At 47.8% G+C, this 20,233-nt stretch overlaps 1 protein-coding gene across 3 annotated transcripts in view; it reads right to left on the reverse strand.

Annotated features, from left to right (window-relative positions):
• ATP6V1C2 (ATPase H+ transporting V1 subunit C2) overlaps positions 1-19,661 on the reverse strand; it is a 64,572-nt gene extending 44,911 nt beyond the window's left edge. For all 3 annotated transcript variants that reach the window (XM_050753936.1, XM_050753935.1, XM_050753937.1), the window contains exons 1-3: positions 19,487-19,661; positions 18,222-18,380; positions 14,452-14,519 (exon numbers count right to left, since the gene is read on the reverse strand). In XM_050753936.1, coding sequence (XP_050609893.1) covers positions 14,452-14,519; positions 18,222-18,350 — 197 coding nt within the window. In that variant the 5' untranslated portion in view covers positions 18,351-18,380; positions 19,487-19,661. The remainder of the gene's footprint in view (positions 1-14,451; positions 14,520-18,221; positions 18,381-19,486) is intronic.
• Between the last annotated feature and the right edge of the window lie 572 nt (positions 19,662-20,233).

Raw genomic sequence — 20,233 nt, forward strand, 5'->3', positions numbered from 1 at the left:
AGCTCTTGAAAATATGTTTACTCTCACTGGAAATCCAAGAAATGCACATTAAAACAATCACACATCATCCTGCCGGGCACTTAATAAATGGGGTATGATAAAAGGGCACTTCTTGTAACTTTATTGGAAAACAAGTTAGTAGTATGTACAAACAGCTTTCAATATGCCTATGTCCATTATACCAGTAATTCCACTTTTGGGCATGCAACTTTTTTTTTTTTTTTTTTTGAGATGGAGTCTCGCTCTGTCGCTCAGGCTAGAGTGCAGAGGTGTGATCTCGGCTCACTGCAGCCTCTGCCTCCTGGATTTAAGTGATTCTCCTGCCTCAGCCTCCCAAGTAGCTTCGATTACAGGTGCCTACCACCACGCCTGGCTAATTTTTTGTATTTTTAGCACAGATGAGGTTTCACCCTGTTGGCCAGGATGGTCTTGAACTCCTAACCTCAAGTGATCCGCCCGCCTCGGCCTCCTAAACTGCTGGGATTACAGGTATGAGCCACTGTGCCCGGCCATTGGTAAGGTTTTATTTAAACATCTTCATGCAACTTTAAAATAATCAAAAATTTACACAAAGAGTTATGCAAGGATATTAATTACAAAATTAATACCCCAAAAAGGCAAAGATAACTTATACAGTGGGCTTTAATAGTGGGCTGTGGAATGCAGAGAATTAAAACGGGGTCACCTAGAGGGACTGGGCTGGCTGGCAGTCTGGAGAAGTCTTCTGGGTGAGCAGTCTTCTGGGATCGGGTCAATAAGAAGAAGCCTGCCCTGCTAAGCTGGGGTGGTGGGTGGGGGGTCTTTCAGGCATAGGACCAAGGCAGGATGGAGCCAGAGTGGCTGGAGAGGAGTCCTGACCTGCTAGGGGTCTGGAAGCAAGGGTCGCAAGTAAGAATTTTACATTGAGGGCACAGAAAAGTCACGGAGGGTTTCATGCAGGAGAGCCATGTGATACAGTGCCTTTATTTATTTATTTATTTTTGAGACGGAGCTTTGCTCTTATTGCCCAGGCTAGAGTGCCATGGCGCGATCTCAGCTCACTGCAACTCTGTCTCCCAGGTTCAAGCGATTCTCCTGCCTCAGCCTCCTGAGTAGCTGGGATTACAGGCAAGTGCCATCACACCCGGCTAATTTTTTCTATTTTTAGTAGAGACGGGGTTTCTCCATGTTGGTCAGGCTGGTCTCCAACTTCCAACCTCAGGTGATCTGTGATACGGTACTTTTAAAAAGATCACTCTGGTTGCTGTGGGGTGAATGAATGAAAGGGAAACCAGGAGACAACTGAGTCTGTTGCAAAAGCAGAGGAACGCAATGAAGGTGGCTTCGATGGACATGCTGAGAAGTGGGTGGATACCGGACAGATTTTGGAGGTGGAGCCCACAGGACTCGGTCCTTATTGGCGTCTCCTGTGGAGGGTTGGACAGGGAGGTGGTGCCCAGACTGCCTGCTTGAGCACCAGGAGCTTAAGTTTCTGGAGCCTTTGACTGAGATGGGAACGAACCCTAGGCAGAAGGCTGCACAAATGGAAGCTGTCTGTTGAGAATTTTACCAACTTTGGACATGAAGCTAATGGAAAAAGAACATCCAAAAAGGACCATGGAAGGTTGCCCCTGAAGCTCATGAAAATAAGGAACGTCCAAATGGCTGCCATTTACCGGGGCTGTGATGAGCACCAACACGGTGTTAAGTGAAAAAAGCCTTGCTGAGATCTGGGGAACAATGGAGCCATGGGTCCCTGAAGGACTGGGGCAGGGTCCAAGATGGAAATGCCTTACATTAAATTTAACCTCCAAAGAACGATTTCGGAATTTCACAACATTGCCTCGAGCTGACCCTTACTCCCACATGTTGTACCTAAAGTGGCCAGCCAACATTCCTTCCTCCCCTGCTGGCTGGACTTCTGGTTTGATAAGAGCTGCTGGGAGCTGGGGGAAGCCTGGCAGATACTGGAGACTATCCCAGCTGGGCCTAAACTGAAAATCAAGGCGGGGGAGGCAAAGGAGAGCTCCTGCCACCTGTGAGGGGCCTATGACAGAGCAAGGGCAGACTAGGGAGTCAGGATGACCAGGCGAAGGCCCAACACTAGGCAGCTACATGATCTAACACAAATGACTTAACTCTTCAAACAACAATATTCTCATTTATCAATCAATGGCAGTTACCAAAATAGAGACGTGACAAACCATCAGGCAGCATGGAATTCAAGACAATATACTGCACACAGATGCGCTAGAGAGGAACAAAGGGGCAGCCTTCGAGGAGTTGTAACTGTCATAGATGGCAAGGCGTGGGGGCCCACGCCTGTAATCTTGGCATTTTGGGAGGCCAAGGCAGGATCACTTGAGGTCAGGAGTTCGAGACCAGCCTGGCCAATGTGGCAAAACCCTACCTCTACTAAAAATACAAAAAATAGCTGGGCCTGGTGGCGGGTGCCTGTAGTCCCAGCTACTCAGGAGGCTGAGGCAGGAGAATCACTTGAACCCGGAAGGCAAAGGTTGCAGTGAGCCGAGACAGATTGCGCCACTTCACTCCAGCCTGGGCGACAGAGTGAGACTGTGTCTCCAAAAACAAACAAAGAAACTGTCGTAGATCTTTCTGCATCCCGTAAGGGCGGCAAAGCGCCTAAAGTATAAAAACATGAAATAGCAAATATGACATTCACTGATAGTGTTGCTCCAGTAGACATTTATCAATGCTGTGCAATGAAAACAAGAGAACACACCCATTTCAGATACCCATGAAACACTTAGAAAAATAGGCAATAGATTAGGTCACAAAGAAAATTGCAAATTCCCAAAGGTCAAAATAGCACCTAATTCATTTTCTTTCTTTTCTTTTTCTTTTTCTTTTTTTTTTTTTTTTTTTGAGACAGAGTCTCACTTGTCCAGGCTGGAGTACAGTGGCACAATCTCTGCTCACTACACCTCCCAGGTTCAAGTGATGCTCCAGCCTCAGCCTCCCTAGTAGCTGGGATTACAGGCACCCACCACCACGCCTGGCTAATTTTTTTGTTTTGTTTTGTTTTGTTGGTAATTTTAGTAGAGACGGGGTTTTGCCCTGTTGGCCAGGCTGGTCTTGAACTCCTGGCCTCAAGTGATCCTCCCACCTCGGCCTCCCAAAGTGCTGGGATTACAGGCATGAGCCACCATGGCTGGCCAACCTAATTCATTTTCTAACAAGGCAACAGAATTAGAAATGAAAAACAAAAGCAAATAAAAGAATTTAAAAATTGCAGAATTGACTGAGGATGGTGGTTCATGCCTGTAAACCCAGCACTTTGGGAGGCCAAGGTGGGAGGATTCCTTGAGCCCAGTAGTTCAAGACTAGTCTGGGCAACATACTGAAACCCTCATCTCTACAAAAAATATAAAATATTAGTTGTACATGGTAGTGTTCACCTGTAATCCCAGCTACTCAGGAGGTTGAGGCAGGAGGATGGCTTGAGCCCAGGAGTTCGAGCTTGTCAAAAGAAAAAATGATAATAAAAAATAAAAATTAAAAAAGCACAAAATCTAGGAAAAAAATAATGAAAACATGACATATCAAAATTTAAATTATAAAACACTCAGAGAAAACGTCATTGCTGTTAGCATTACAGAACTAAACAAAAAAAAAATAAATGAACTAAGCAAGTAACTAAGCATGTTTTACAGAAAAGGGCAAGAAAATAAACCCAAATAAAGTAAGAGGAGGGAAAATAAGATATAGAAGTTAAACTATCAGAAATCGGAAAAATTATAAAATTGATCAATGTATTAAAAAGTTGTTTCTCTTAAAAGCAAAATAGGTAAACTACTGGGTAGCCTAATCAAAGAAAATGCAAACACTAAAAAATGGGGGATGCATAAATACAATATATATAGGTAGACTCTATTCAAATAACTTGAAAGAGTTCATGAAACTAATGATTTTCTAGCAAAATGCAATTTGCCAATTTACTCCTCCTCCAAAGAGAAAACCAACAGAGCAATAGTACTGAAAAATTTTGTGAATATTATTAAAGAACTACTCCTAAAAACGTACCTGGTCCAAACATGTGATAACGACATATTTTAAACCTTCCAGAAACAGGCATAGTGGCACACTCCTGTAGTCTCAGCTACTTGGGAGGCTGAGGCAGGAGGATGGCTTGAGCCCAGGAGTTCAAGGCTGCAGTGAGCTGTGATCATGCCACTGACTCCAGCATGGGTGACAGAGCAAGATCCTTTCTCAAAAAAAAAAGAGAAAAAAACCCAAAACCAAACCAAAAAAGACCAGGAGATCTGTCCAAATTTGATGATCCTTCTCTAGAGCTCTAGCCCAAAGCTGTGCAATAGGAATATAATTCAAGCCACATGGGTAATTAAAAAATGTCTAGGGCTGGGCGCAGCAGTTCACACCTGTAATCCCAGCACTTGGGGAGGCCGAAGGGGGCAGATCACATGAGGACAGGGGTTCAAGACCAGCCTGGCCAACATGGTGAAACCTCATCTCTACTAAAAATACAAAAATTAGCTGGGCCTGGTGGCGCACACCTGTCATCCCAGCTACTTGGGAGGCTGAGGCAGGAGATTCGTTTGAACCCAGGAGGTGAAGGTAGCAGTCAGCCGAGATCAAGCCACTGCACTCCAGCCTGAGTGACAGACCGAGACTCCGTCTCAAAAAAAGAAAAAAAAAGGTCTACTCACCACATTTACAAAAGTAAAAACAGGTTAAATTAACTTTAATAAGAGATTTTATTTAAGTCAAAATACATATTTTTTCTTTTTTTTAAACAGGGTCTCACTCTGTTGCCCAGGCTGGAGTACAATGGCTCGATCACAGCTCACTGCAGCCTCAACCACTTGGGCTCAGGGTATCCTCCCACCACAGCCTCCTAAGTAGCGGGGAGTACAGTCGCACCCCACCACACCTGGCTAATTTTTTTTATTATTTGTAGAGACAAAGTCTTGCTATTTTACCCAGGCTCAGTAAGCCATCTTTAAATGTCTAGATTTATAAATACTATTAAGTGTTTTCGTAAGTAACAATGATTAATATTACAATCTGGGAGGAGGGTGGAATGGAAGAGAAAAAGGCCATTTTCTGGTTAGTTCTGCCAATGACTCGAGTTGGAAGCATCTGGAAGCACTGTGGAAAGCTCAGGGCACAGAGTCCCCCAGGGCAGACAGGCCCAGACAGGCAGACCAATAATGGCAAGTTGATGGATCTGGAGTGTATTCCCTCCTCTGCCACCCCCGCCCACCTTTGTATTTCTAGGAGCTTCTCTCTGGGCCTGTTTTCTCATTTGGAACTCTACAGGTTAGATAAGATCTCTAATGGGCTGCCCAGCTCTTACAACCCAGGATGCTTCCCTCTATTCACACCGTCAGTCCCCAGGGCCTCCGTGTTACAAGTGCTAGGGATCTAATCATAAGCAAAAGACAGGGAAGAAAAATATGACCAAATAATCCCACAAGAGGACGTCAAAATCCACTGTGGCAAGTGCCATGAAGGAGGGGAGCACCAGGTGTGTTAGGACAGGGTAATTCTGTGGGCATGATGACAGAGGGTGTGGGAAGAGGTGGGGAAGAGAGTCTCTGGGAGTTGGGGAGGAGGAAGAGGGCTCAGCAGGGGCAGATGGGAGGAGGGGGGGTGGAAAAGGCTTGGAACAGCCGCCATGGAAAGTGGGAGTCCAGCAGACACACACAGTAGGGCTGCCCAGCAGCTTAGAGCAACTCACCATGCACGCAGCATACAGAGACATGCAACCATGGTCTATTCACTGAATCCCGCGAAATGCCACGTAGGTCATTTCAATCTGACATTCTTCCACCAGCAGAGAAGAAAAGACTAGATGCTTTTTACAATTCTAGTTTACTTCTCTTTAGAATGCCCTTACAAGAACTGACTCACACGTATCACTAAGCAGACATCCACACTCAGCTATGCAATCTTTGATCAGCCAACCCTCGGTCAGCTCCATGGAACCACGTGAGTAAAGAAAAAGCCAGCAGCTATTCCATAGACAGGGGAAGCACTCGGGGGCAAGCGATGGTCACCAAGCACCACAGCACCCAGGAGGTCCCGCTGACCACCGCAGCGCCTGGGAAATGCACTCTGTCAATCAACACCGCAAAACAGGCTCAGATACTGTGAAGCACTCAAACATTTTTTTAAAACAGGAAGACAGGTTTGTTTTTTGTTTTTTTTAAAGATAATAGCATTTGGTTTTTCAAATATTCATGAATGATAGGGCAGATAGAGAATACATTAACAAAGGCAGTATGAGGGAATAAATTTAAAAAAAAAAAAAGAGAAAGCTCTCGTAAGCAAAAGCTGCCTTCCAGCTACATGGAAAAACACTCCAGTGCCCTAAGTAAATAAATAATAAAAGGATATGGAAACAATACACCCTGAAAACGCTCGTGCCTTCTCTGTTCTCCTGGGCAGAAGCAGTGCTGACAGGTTTGTGCTACCGAGGTTACAGACCCAGCTAGCACAAGTGTATTTACCCAATAACACTTTTCAAAGAACCAGAGAGGACATTTCAAAGAACTGATGCCATTTCTCTAGATTTATTAGTATATATATCCCTTTTTTTTTTTTTACCCCAAGCTCTAGTACCAACTCCCAACACAGGACACCCTGACCCCCGGACTAGAAAAAAGCTAAGATTCGAATTTTGACGTGCTCAGACCACACAATTTTCCTTCCCCCTGAGAGGAAGGCTCTTAAGAATACCCACAAGGAAAACTAAAACAATGCACAGTGATTTTTCATTCTTGCCACACTTAGTCCTTATTGTTCGGAAAACACTTAAATTTGCACAGGTTCTATCTGTTTCACGATTATAGCCACAGTCTTGCCCGTTTACGTATTTTCATTTCTTTTTGTCTTTTCTTTTCTTTTTTTTTTTTTTTTTGGAGACAGTCTTGCTCTGTCGCCCAGGCTGGAATGAAGTGGCTCGATCTCGGCTCACTGCAACCTCCACCTCCTGGGTTCAAGCGATTCTCCTGCCTCAGCCTCCCAAGTAGCTGGGACTACAGGCGCCCACCACCAGGCCCAGCTAATTTTTGTATTTTTAGTAGAGATGGGGTTTCACCATGTTGACCAGGATGGTCTTGAACTCTTGACCTCAGGTGATCCGCCAGCCTCGGCCTCCCAAAGTGCTGGGATTACAGGCGTGAGCCACCATGCCCAGCCTTCGTTTCTTTTTCTTAAACATATGCTACACTACCATTAAAAGCAATTTGTGCAACAAGTATGTACAGAACAAAACACTAATATACTTACTGGGAAAACAGAGCAAACAGACAAAAAAGAAACTAAAGTGGGGCTGGGCATGGTGGCTCATGGCTGTAATCCCAGCCCTTTGGGAGGCCAAGGCGGGCGGATCACCTGAGGTCAGAAGTTAGAGACCAGCCTGGCCAACATGGCGAAACCCTGTCTCTACTAACAAAATACAAAAATTATCTGGGCTTGGTAGCGGGTGCCTATAATCCCAGCTATTTGGGAGGCTGAGGCAGGAGAATCATTTGAACCCAGGAGGCGGAGGTTGCAGTGAGCCAAGATCACGCCACTGCACTCCAGCCTGGGCAATAGAGCGAGACTCTGTCAAAAAGAAAGAGAGAGAGAGAAAGAGACAAAGAGAGAGAGGGAGAGAGGGACAGAGGGAGAGAAGGAGGGGGAAAGGAGGGAGAGAAGGAGGGAGGGAGGGAAAGCGAAAGAAAGCAAAAAAAGCAAAAAAGCAAGAAACTAAAAGGGAAACAATCACAATCCAGGCTCACAGAATTTCAGAGCTAAAGGGGTTTTAGTGAATAAGAGGTTAAAAGACTCGCACTAGGGCAGAAAATTGGTAGCAAAGACAGCTCTAGAACTGCTGCAGCAGGCAGGGAACTAGTTACACTTTTTTTTTTCTTTTCTTCTGGAGACAGGTTCTCACTCTGTTGCCCAGGCTGGAGTGCAGTGGTGTGGTCCCTGCTTACTGCAGCCTCGACCTCCTGGGCTCAAGCGATTCTCCCACCTCAACGTCCCAAGTGCAGGGGCTATAGGCACGCATCACCACGCCTGGCTAAATTCTGTATTTTTTGTAGAGATGGAGTTTCACCATGTTGCCCAGGCTGGTCTTGAACGCCTGGGCTCAAGTGATCCACCCATCTCAGCCTCCCAAAGTGCTGGGATTATGGGCATGAGCTACCGCGGCTGGCCCAATTCACACTTCTTAAGCCAACCTTCCTGCATGTGACCAGTCTCCTGCTGTAGTTTGTCCCTGCTGCCCAAGAAAACCTAAGACATTCACCAGCCTAGGGCAGCGGGCTGCTCTCGATGGCATCTGTTACAGGCCTTTCTTAGGTTTAGCATTATTTGATTATGTGATGTGATTATTTTATTAATATGTGTCTTCTCAGCTAGGCCATAAGTTGTACAAGACCGGTCATACCTCCCTGTGGTACAGAGAAGCCTAACAAGGCAGTCAACATTTCCAGATCAAGTCACTTTTTCTGGAATATTAACTTTTATCGGACAGGCCCTGGGATTTGATAATACTTGATTTAGCATGATTTTACTTCCCTTCATTCGTCTGAGAGCAGACAGATTCTATGAATGAGACAGCCAAAGGTTGGTTTTCTTTCTCAAAGACTGTGAATGGTGGCTAGGTGTGGTGACTCATGCTTGTAATTCCAGCACTTTGGGAGGCCAAGGTGGGAGGATTGCTGGAGCCCAGGAGTTCGAGACTAGCCTGGGAGATATAGTGAGACCTTGTCTCTACAAAAAATTTAAAAATTAGCTGGGCATGGTGTTGTGCACCTGTGGTCACAGCTATTTGAGAGGCTGAGGCAGGAGGATCACTTGAGCCCGAGAGGTGGAGGCTGCAGTGAACCTTGATGGTGCTATTGCACTCCAGGCTGGGTGACAGAGCAACATCCTGTCTCATGAAAAAAAAATTGTTGGCAGGGCGCAATGGCTCACGCCTGTAATCCTAGCACTTTGGGAGGCCAAGGTGGGCGGACCACCTGAGGTCGGGAGTTCGAGACCAGCCTGACCAATGTGGAGAGATCCCGTCTCTACTAAAAAATACAAAATTAGCCGGGCATGGTGGTGCATGCCTGTAATCCCAGCTACTCGGGAGGCTGAGGCAGGAGAATCGCTTTAACTCAAGAGGCGGAGATTGCAGTGAGCCGAGATCGTGCCATTGCACTCCAGCCTGGGCAACATGAGCGAAACTCCGTCTCAAAAAAAGAAAAAAAGAAGGTTTACACCTATGTATTATCTTGTTTCAAAAAAAAAAAGAACAAAAAACACTGTGAACAGCAAACTGCTTGGTGACCCGTGTGTAAGTTAGTCCAACATCCCATACAAAGCAAAATGTCACTAACAAAGGCATCCTATTATTCTTAGGCAATTAGAAGGCAAAGAGCAATAGAACACAGAGAAACCAATTTTTGGCCCATGGCACTAATCTGCAGACTAGAAATCCTCAAAGTGGCTGGGCACAGTGGTTCACGCCTGTAATCCCAAAACTTTGGGAGGCTGAGGCTGGAGGATCACTTGAAGTCAGGAGTTAAGAGACCAGCCTGCCCAGCATGGTGAAACTCCACCTCTACTAAAAATATAAAAATTAGCCAGGCCTGGTGGCACGCGCCTGTAATCTCAGCTACTTGGAAGGCTGAGGCAGGAGAATCGCTTGAGCCCAGGAATCAGAGGTTGCAGTGAGCTAAGATTGTGCCACTATACTCCAGCTGGGGCGACAGAGCGAGACTCTATCTTAAGAAAAAAGAAATCCTCAGCCGGGCGCGGTGGCTCAAGCCTGTAATCCCAGCACTTTGGGAGGCCGAGACGGGCGGATCACAAGGTCAGGAGGTCGAGACCATCCTGTCTAACACGGTGAAACCACGTCTCTACTAAAAATGCAAAAAACTAGCCGGGCGTAGTTGCGGGTGCCTGTAGTCCCAGCTACTTGGGAGGGTGAGGCAGGAGAATGGCAAGAACCCGGGAGGCGGAGCTTGCAGTGAGCCGAGATCGTGCCACCGCACTCCAGCCTGGGCGACTGAGCAAGACTCCGTCTCAAAAAAAAAAAAAAAAGAAAAGAAATCCTCAAAGTATGTTCACTAGAATTCCTAATTCCATACAGTTCATCAAACAAGGCAGTAGCAGCCATCTCACCATTCCGCTAAGAAGAAAAGATCAAGTCCATGGGCCCTAAAAACCTGCAAGTTTCACAAATGTTAAGGGTTAGAAGAAAAAGAAAAGGAATCCCTGAAACCCTTTAAGGAAGCAGTCAGAGCGCTGTGTCCCAGCACTGCAGCCCAGAAGGCCACCACCCAGCCCTTGGGGAATGCTGCCTTCATCTATCCGACAGCCAGGGTCTCAATCTGTCACCCAGGCTGGAGGGCAGTGACACGATCACAGCTCAGTTCAGCCTCAACCTCCTGGGCTCAAGCAATCCTCCCACCTCAGCCTCCCAAGTAGCTGGGACTACAGGTGCACCACCACACCCAGCTAGTATTTTTTACTTTTTGTAGAGACAGGGTCTCACTAGGTTGCCCAGGTTCTTCTCAAACTCTTGGGCTCAAGTGTTCCTCCTGCCTTGGCCTCCCAAAGTGCTGGGATTACAAGCGTGAGCCACTGCGCTTGGCCTGATCTTACTGCTATTACTACATTATCCAGAAATTATATTTATGTGTTGAGAAAATTAGATCTACACACTGTAAGCACAATATAATAATAGTTATATTTGGATGGCATAATTATGGGTGATTTATATTTTCTTTTTCATGCTATTCTATGGTCTATAAATGCTTTCCAATGAATCACTTGAGGTCAAGAGTTCGAGACCAGCCTGGCCAACATGGTGAAACACCATCTCTACTAAAAACACAAAAATTAGCTGGGCTTGTTGGCATGTACCTGTAATCCCAGCTACTTGCGAGGTTGAGGCAGGAGATTGCTTGAACTTGGGAGGCAGAGGCTGTAGTGAGCCCAGATCGTGCTACTGCACTCCAGCCTGGGTGACAGAGTGAGAATCTATCTCAAAAAAAAAAAAAAAAAAAAAAAAAAAAAAAAAAAAAAAAAAAGTTTTCCAATGATTATATACCAGATTTGTAATAATTTTTTTTTTTTTTTAAGACAAAATCTTCCTCTGTCCCAGGCTGGAGTGCAGTGGCGCGATCTCGGCTCACTACAACCTCTGCCTGCCGAGTTCAAGCAATTCTTGTGCCTCACCCTCCCGAGTAGCTGGGATTACAGGCACCGGCCACCACGCCCAACTTTTTTTTTTTTTTTTTTTTGTATTTTCATGTTGGCCAGGATGGTCTCGCTCTCTTGACCACGTGATCCGCCCACCTCGGCCTCCCAAAGTACTGAGATTACAGGTGTGAGCTACCACACCTGGCCCAGATTTGTAATAATTTAAACAAAGATATATAATTTTAAGACTCCACAACATCCTCATATAATTTTTTTTTTTTTTTTTTTTTTTTTTAGACAGAGTGTCACTCTTTTGCCCAGGCTGGAGTGCCGTGGCATGATCTCGGCTCACTGTAACCTCAAACTCCCAGGCTCAGGTGATTCTTCCATCTCAGCCTCCTGCATAGTTGGCACTACAGGCACATACCACCATGCCCGGCTAATGTTTTGTATTTTCAATAGAGATGGGGTTTTGCTATGTTGTCTAGGCTGGTCTTGAACTCCTGGAGTCAAGCAATCCACCAGTCTATTCAAATAAATGAGGGTACATCTATTCACAGTAACACAGCCATTAAAAGAACGAACATGCAGTTATGGACCGATATGAAACTATCTCTGAGACATGTTATTTAACTAAACTGCAAGATGCAGAATATATGCTATCATTTGTACAAAATTAATTTTAAGACTGAATGTGGTGACTCACATCTGTAATCCCAACACTTTGGGAGGCCGAGGCAAGAGGATCACTTGAGGCCAGGAGTTCAAGACCAGCCTGGGCAACATAGTGAGACCCTGTCTTTACCAAAAAATACAAAAATTAGCTGGGCATGGTGGCATGTGACTATAGTCTCAGATAATTGGGAGGCTAAAGTAGGAAGATCGCTTGAGCCCAGGAGTTCAAGGCTGCACTGAGCTATGATTTTTTCCACTGCACTCCAGCCTAGGCAACAGAGCCAGACCCTGTCTGCAAAAAACACAAATAAGCAAACAAATACATGAATGAATAATATTAATTTTAAGACATATTTATTTGTGCATGTATTGGCTATCTCTGGAAGGCTCACCTAGAAAGTTATAGTAAAATTGCCTTGAAAGAGGGGCAATGGAGGACTAGGGGAAAGGAAAGAGAAAAACAGATGAGAGGAAAACTTAATTTTCTTTTTCTTTTTGAGACAGAAGTCTCGCTCTGTCACCCAGGGTGGAGTGAAGTGGCACGATCTTGGCTCACTGCAACCTCCACCCTGCCTCCCCCACCCAAGCGATTCTCCCACCTCAGCCTCCCAAGTAGCTAGGATTATGGGCACCCGCCATCACACCCAGCTGATTTTTGTATTTTTAGTAGAGACGGGGTTTCGTCATGTTGGCCAGGCTGGTCTCGAACTCCTGACATAAGGTGATCCACCCACCCCAGCCTCCCAAAATGCTGGGATTATAGGCGTGAGCCACCACTCTTGGCCAGAAACCTTAACTTTCACTATATATATCCTTTTAGTACTTTGGGTTTTTGTTTATTTGTTTGCTTGAGATGGGGTCTCACTCTGTTGTCCAGACTGGAGTGCAGTAGCACAACCACAGCTCACTGCAGCCTCAAGCTCCTGGGTTCAAGCATTCTTCTCACCACAGCCTCCCCAGTAGCTAGGACTACAGGCACCATCACCACATCTAGCTTTTTGTTTTTCTTTCTTGGAAACAGTGTCTCTCGGTCAGGTGCGGTGGCTCACGTCTGTAATCCCAGCACTTTGGGAGGCTGAGGCGGGTGGATCACGAGCTCAGGAGTTCAAGACCAGCCTGGCCAATATGGTGAAACCTCGTCTCTACTAAAAATACAAAAAATTAGCCAGGCATGGGACACTGTAGTCCCAGCTACTCGGGAGGCTGAGGTGAGAGAATGGCGTGTACCTGGGAGGCAGAGCTTGCAGTGAGCTGAGATGGCGCCACTGCACTCCAGCCTGGGTGACAGAGCGAGATTCCATCTCAGAAAGAAAGAGAGAGAGAGAGAAGAAAGAAAGAAAGAAAGAAAGAAAGAAAGAAAGAAAGAAAGAAAGAAAGAAAGAAAGAAAAGAAAGAAAAGAAAGAAAAGAAAGAAAAGAAAGAAAAAAAAGAAAAGAAAGAAAAGAAAGAAAAGAAAGAAAAGAAAGAAAAGAAAGAAAAAGAAAAGAAAGAGGTCTCTCAGCCGGGCACAGTGGCTCATGTCGGTAATCCCAACACTTTGGGAGGTCGAGGCGGGTGGATTACCTGAGGTCAGGAGTTCAAGACTAGCCTGGACCACATGGTGACACCCTGTCTCTACTAAAAATACAAAAATTAGCTGGGCGTGGTGGCAGGTGCCTGTAGTCCCAGCTACTCAGGATGCTGAGGCAGGAGAATCACTTGAACCTGGGAGGTGGAGGTTGCGGTGAGCCATGATTGGACCATTGTATTCCAGCCTGGGTGACAGAGTGAGACTGTCAAAAGAAAGAGAGAGAGAGAGAGAGAGAGAGAGAGAGAGAGAGAGAGAGAGAGAGGAGGGAGGGAGGGAGGGAGGGAGGGAGGAGGGAGGGAGGGAGGGAGGGAGGGAAGGAAGGAAGGAAGGAAGGAAGGAAGGAAGGAAGGAAGGAAGGAAGGAAGGAAGGAAGGAAGGAAGGAAGGAAGGAGAAGGGGGAGGAGGAGAGGGAAGGAGGGAGGGAAGAAGGAAGGGAGGAAGGAAGGGAGGAAGGAAGAGGAAGGGAGGAAGGGAGGAAGGGAGGAAGGGAGGAAGGAAGGAAGGAAGGAAGGAAGGAAGGAAGGAAGGAAGGAAGGAAGGAAGGAAGGAAGGCAGGCAGGCAGGCAGGCAGGCAGGCAGGCAGGCAGGCAGGCTCTCTATATTGTCCAGGCTGGTGTTGAACTCCTGGGCTCAAGTGAGTCTCCTGACTTAACCTCTGGAGTAGCTAGGATTACAGGCATGAGCCACTGCACCAGGACTTTTTTTGTACTTGAAATTTTGTACTATGAGCATTTATTACTAAAAAATAAACAAACTTAAAAAGGTTTGGTGGGAAACTACACCAGTGAGTTTTCTAAGTGTCTCGGCAGCTATGCATGATCTTCAGGTCGGAGGCAATCCCTTAACAAGTGCTGCCTCCAGCAGACACAACACCGGGAGGGGCCAGGCAGGCTCCTGCAGACCCAGCACCTGCAGGGGAACTGATCGGTTTTCTCTGCTGGCTTCTGGAACCAGGTCTAGACAAATCCATACTCCGGTTCAGCCAGAGCAAGAACACTGTGTCCTCTGATAACAATGTCAAATTCTCACTTGTATGTAGTAAATAAGGAATATTTTACCTTTCAGCAAAGGTGTCGAGTTTCCCCAACTCATCAGAGAGGCCAACCAGGGAATCCAAGGTCCCCACCTAGACAGATCATAAAAACGTCAGAGGCTCACAGGTTTCTGGCCAAGCATGATGCCATCTCAACAACAGGGCCGGGACTCTGTCACTTCATCTTGAATTTGTCACCTTTGGTCAATGGCCAAAGTAGAAAGTAGAAAGAACTCTTAATAGAAACCAGTGGATTTGGGGGTGTCTTCATTTACTTATTTTTGACCAACAGGATAAACTGTCATGTGCCTGCCATAGGAAGGAGTGACTATGATGTTACCATCTGATCTTAACTCATTTTCCTCTTAGAATGGCAGCTTGCTAGTCAGTCATGTTGTTAATCCCCATAGCTAAGGAAGAGATACACCAGAAAGCAAGTTAAAGAAGTTCCCATTCTTAAAAGCTTTTCTGCTCCAAGACAGTCCCACCAGTATTTATTTATTTATTTATTCATTCATTCATTCATTCATTCATTCATTCATTTATTTTTTGAGACAGAGTTTCGCTCCTGTTGCCCAGGCTGTAGTGAAATGGCGCGATCTCAGCTCACCTCAACCTCTGCCTCCTGGATTCAAGCAATTCTCCTGCCTCAGCCTTCCTGGGTAGCTGGGATTACAGGCATGCACCACCATGCCCGGCTAATTTTTTATATTTAGTAGAGATGGGGTTTCTCCATGTTGGTCAGGCTGGTCTTGAACTCCCGACTTCAGGTGATCCACCTGCCTTGGCCTCCCAAAGTGCTGGAATTGCAGGCACGGGCCACTGTGTCCAGCCCCACCAGTCTTTTTCTCTGTTCTTTGCTGTTATTAACCATGATCTTGAGGCCGAGGTGGGCAGATCACCTGAGGTCAGGAGTTTGAGACCAGCCTGGCCAATATGGCAAAACCCTGCCTCTACTAAAAATACAAAAATTAGCCGGGCATGGTGGCATGCACCCGTAATCCCAGCTACTTGAGAGTCTGAGGCAGGAAAATCACTTGAACCCGGGAGGTGGAGGTTGCAGTCAGCTGAGATTGCACCACTGCACTCCAGCCTGGGCAACAGAGTGAGACTGCATCTCAAAAAAAAAAAAAAAAAAAAAAAAAAAAAAAATCTTGCTGGGGAAGGAGGCAGCTTTTCCTCCCACTTCATCATTCACCTAGGTCCTTTTCTTTTCAGAGTACTTATGATCTGGTTTTTGTTGTTGTTGTTGTTGTTGTTGTTTTTTGAGATCTCGGCTCACTGCAATCTCTGCCTCCCAGGTTCAAGTGATTCTTCTGCCTCAGCCTCCCGGATAGCTGGTATTACAGGCATGTGCCCCATGCGTGGCTAATGTTTTTTGTATTTTTAGTAGGGATGGGGTTTGGTCATGTTGTCCAGGCTGGTCTCGAACTCCTGACCTCAAGTGATCCTCCTGCCTCGACCTCCCAAAATGCTGGGATTTTGGCCAAGGAGTAAGCCATAGTGCCTGACCATGATCTATTTCTTAGTGTAGAAATTACTACAATGTCCAAAATTGTATTTAAAGGTCTTTTCACAGAATTAGAAAGAAAAGGGTTGCTATCATGTAGTACCACCAACTAGATGTTAAAAAGTAATTAGGTTCTGAGACTTGGCAGAATTTCAAGAAAAAAAAATAAGAAAAGTAATTAGGAGGCCGGGCACAGTGGCTCACACCTGTAATCTCAACACTTTGGGAGGCTGAGAGTTTGAGACCAGACTGGTCAACCTGGTGACACACTGTCTCTACTAAAAATACAAAAACTAGCCAGGCATGGTCATGTGCCTATAATCACAGCTACTGGGGAGGCTGAGGCAGGAGAATCACTTGAACCCAGGAGGCGGAGGTTGCAGTGAGCCTAGATTGCACCACTGCATTCCAGCCTGGGTGACAGAGCGAGACTCCATTCAAAAAAAAGGTAATTAGGAAATGATGAAACCTGAGTATCTCTACCAAGTCAAGTCGCTTCTTTTCAAGCAACTTAATTTTAAGCAACTTCTGCAGGGGCTGTGTCTTCTTCTTTTTTTTTTTTTTTAATCTTTTTACCTTCCAGAGTCCAGCACAGTGCCTCACACACAGTATCGATGAGTGGATGCAGAATTTACTAACCCGTACAGTGTCCGTTGCTGGACAAGCAGGGGAAGGCTTGAAAAGGTAGCAAGACGTGGGTTCAGAACCCACTGCTGCCACTTACCATCCTGACAATCCTCGTAATCACTTAGCCTCTCCCAGCCTGTCCCGAGAGTCAGCGGGGACAAGCTGACTTGTAAAGAGGGAGGAGGAAAAGCTTCCCGGTGATGCATTTAAAGTACCTAGCCATCAGCACCTTGCTCAGCAAATGTTAACAAATGGGGTGGCATCACAACCCTGGGAGCTGATGGTGCAGCTGTTTTGGCAGAGGGGCAAAGTGAGGTTTGAAAGGGGACTATGTGGCAGTTTTCTACAAAAGCAGATGCTGGGCAGTCAGTGCCATCTCACCAGCACCTGTGTCATCAGCGCCATCTCATCAGCACATGTGCCATGTGGTCTGGGAGAAAGTTGTAGTGTCTTCCCTGTGGAAACCTACAGCACTTTGGGAGGCTGGGGCAGGCAGATCACGAGGTCAGGAGTTCAAGACCGGCCTGACCAACATGGTGAAACCACCATCTCTACTAAAAACACAAAAATTAGCTGGGCATGGTGGCAGGTGTCTGTAATCCCAGCTACTTGGGAGGCTGAGGCAGGAGAATTGCTTGAACCTGGAAGGCAGAGGTTGCAGTGAGCCAAGATTGTGCCATTGCACTCCAGCCTATGCAATAAGAGCAAAACTCTGTCTCAAATAAAAAAAAAAAGAAAAGAAAAAAAGAAAGAAAAAAAAAAGAATTGTGCATTTCGGCTGGGCACAGTGGCTCACACCTATAATCCCAGCACTTTGGGAGGCCAAGGCGGGTGGCCTCACCCGAGGTCAGGAGTTCAAGACTAGCCTGCCCAACACGGCAAAACCTCATCGCTACTAATAATACAAAAATTAGCTGGGCATGGTGGCATGCACCTATAATCCTAGCTACTCAGGAGGCTGAGGCAGGAGAATCACTTGAACTCGGGAGGCGGAGGTTGCAGTGAGCCGAGATCATGCCACTGCACTCCACCCTGGGTGATAAGAGTGAACTCTATCTCCAAAAAAAAAAAAAATTGCACATGTCTCATTCTTCTTTAATGTTAGTTTTGAACCTTGCCCTCCACTCCAAGAGCCGTTAGATGCCTGGGCACGACCCAAACTCCCTTCTGCCACCAAATCCCCTCTCTTCCCCTCCTGCAGGACCAAAGGGATCCTAGATTTCCTCCCCTGCCCCCAGGTCAAGTACAATCAAGGCTGAAGCCCCCCCAAGCCTGCTCATCTAAACTATATGGTTGTCTTCTGAGATGTTGCAGACAAACCAGGAGGAGCCAGAGGAACACCCGAGAGGACTTGAGTGTGCATTTAACACACTTCCCACTTTTTGAAGCATTAGACACTGCTACCCACAACCTTGTCCCCCTGTTCATTCCTTCCTGTGGCTGCACCTACATAGGTAACACAATTAATTTGGGACTATGGCACGATATCCCACCTAGCCCATCACTTCCCTGTCCATCCTCAAACCTCAGCTTGTCCTCAGCCCCCGCATTTGCCTTGATACTTTCTCCTTGGGTTCCTGAAGTAGCAACCTCTGTCTCCCTCTCCCCTCTCCCCCTGACCAATCCATCCTCTTTTCACTCCTCCCCAGGAATTTTACCTTGAAGTCAGGAATAGTGAATTTGGTATTATAAGACAGGTTGGACTTGGAGGTTACAGTATTCATCCTCTCCAGAGCTTGCACATTTTCCTTATCTCCAGGGGCGGAAATTAACCAAAACTCCGACATGCTTCCAGTCTTCTCTTACCCAGTGACTGCCTAGAACCAGCACAAACATACACAAACAGAAACAGGAGGAGAGATGTGTCAGATATCCCTGCCTCACCACTCCCTACCCTCCAATTCATCCTTTCTAGGATCTGTGAGCTCCAAGAATATCCATTTGCAAAAGCAAAGCGCTTATCTCCACCTAGGCAGCCCTCAGGTGTTCAAGAAACTCCAGAGCTCCTTGGTCCCTGCAGTGGTTCTGGCTGGTTTTCAGGAGCAGAGGAGGAGGGAGAGGTTCCTTTCTTTCTCTCCACCTGGGTGAACAACCCCTATCAGGCATCATAAAACGGGAGGACAGTAAGCTGGAGGCGGACACCTTCTGGGGGAATATTTGTCTTCCTTCCATACCGCATCTTCTGGGATGCAGGATGGGGTGGAGGAAGGCGTGGGATGAGGGAGGGATTTTCACAACAGGCTACGAGGTCAAACCGCAGGTCAAACTGGCCAACCTTGTGATTGCTATTAGCTTTAAAAATAGACTTCAGAAGGATTTTTTTAAAAATATATACATATATATAAGAAAAAAAAATAGTAGTGGGTGAGGGGAACTACTAAAGTCTTTTTTCCACTAGGCGAGGTGCCCGCTCAGCAGAGCTGGATCCCTTGTCCGGCCTGGCGGGTGGTTTTGCGGCCGCGTCTGCGGCCTCTACGGTTGATTCGATTCGTGCTGCTCCTTCACAGGTGTCCACACCCGCACCTTTCCCCCTCAGCCGGGTTCCCCCTTTCCGCTGCCTCTCCGCCGCGTCTCCGGACGGCTGGGGGAAAGCAGGATAAGCTCCGAGGAGCCAGAGACACCTGGTGGAACCTCTTCCTTTCGGACTCCCGGTCCCGCTCCAATCCGAGGGCGTTTTGTCCTCTCCTAACCCCGCGCAGACCCAACCCAGCTCCTTTCCGCCTTGACTGCCCATGGCCTGGGGACGAACTGGCCCCCCGCAGCATCTGCGGAGATGCCACCTACCCGGCCGCGGGGGAGCGCGGGGAGGTGCCCGCTGCCCACGTTCCCAATGGGAAAGCGCAGGCCGTGGCGCAGCCGGACCCCGTGCCTGTGTCCCCACACCGCCCCCGCCTCGGGTCCCAGCTCTGCGGTGCGTCCTTACCGGGAGCAGGAGGGGCGCGGACCGCGCGGTAGGGGCTGCAGGCGACCGGCGGCAGGTGCGAGGCCGCAGCGCACTGCCGGCTCCCGGGAGGCAGCGGCTTCGCTGCCCCGCGCCCCGCCCCGCTTTTTATCCCAGGCGCGGGGGCGGCCCCGGCCCCGCCGGATATTTGCATACGGGCCGCCCGCCTCTCGCCTCGCTCCAGCCCGGGGCCGGAGACCCGGGGAGCAGGTGCAGGCGCCCGGCGGGAAGGCGCGGAGGGGCCGCGCGGGGTCTCCGGTCCCCTAAGCGAGCGGGCTGGGTCCCTGGGGGCTTCTGCGGCGCGTCCCACAGGGTCTCCAGCCGTACGACTGCGCTGCCCCGTCCCGGACGCGTGGACGGCTGAGCCGAGCGGGAGTCGGGAAAGGGCTCCGAGCTCGGAACCACCCCGCCCTCCCGCTGCGGCCGCCGCAGCCCCGCCTGGTCACCCGCTCTCGCCTCACAGCGACAGGCGCGGATCTCAGGGGAATCACCTACTCCCAGGTGTCTCCAGGCCAGTGCACGAGACAAGGCCGACCTGTGGGGAACCACGCAACAGGTGCGCAGGTGCTCAGGACACACCTGGGTAGACAGCGAAGCTTTTCCTGTCCGTGTGGGCGCGGGTGAGCGCTCGGTTACCCAGGAAACTCCCACCTCACCCTCTCCACCTTCCGAATTGCTCTGTGGAGGGGGGGAGGGGGGGAGTTACAGCTCACCGTGCGACGATCAGAG

Source organism: Macaca thibetana, chromosome 13 (genome assembly GCF_024542745.1).
Source record: "Macaca thibetana thibetana isolate TM-01 chromosome 13, ASM2454274v1, whole genome shotgun sequence".
NCBI lineage: Eukaryota > Metazoa > Chordata > Mammalia > Primates > Cercopithecidae > Macaca > Macaca thibetana.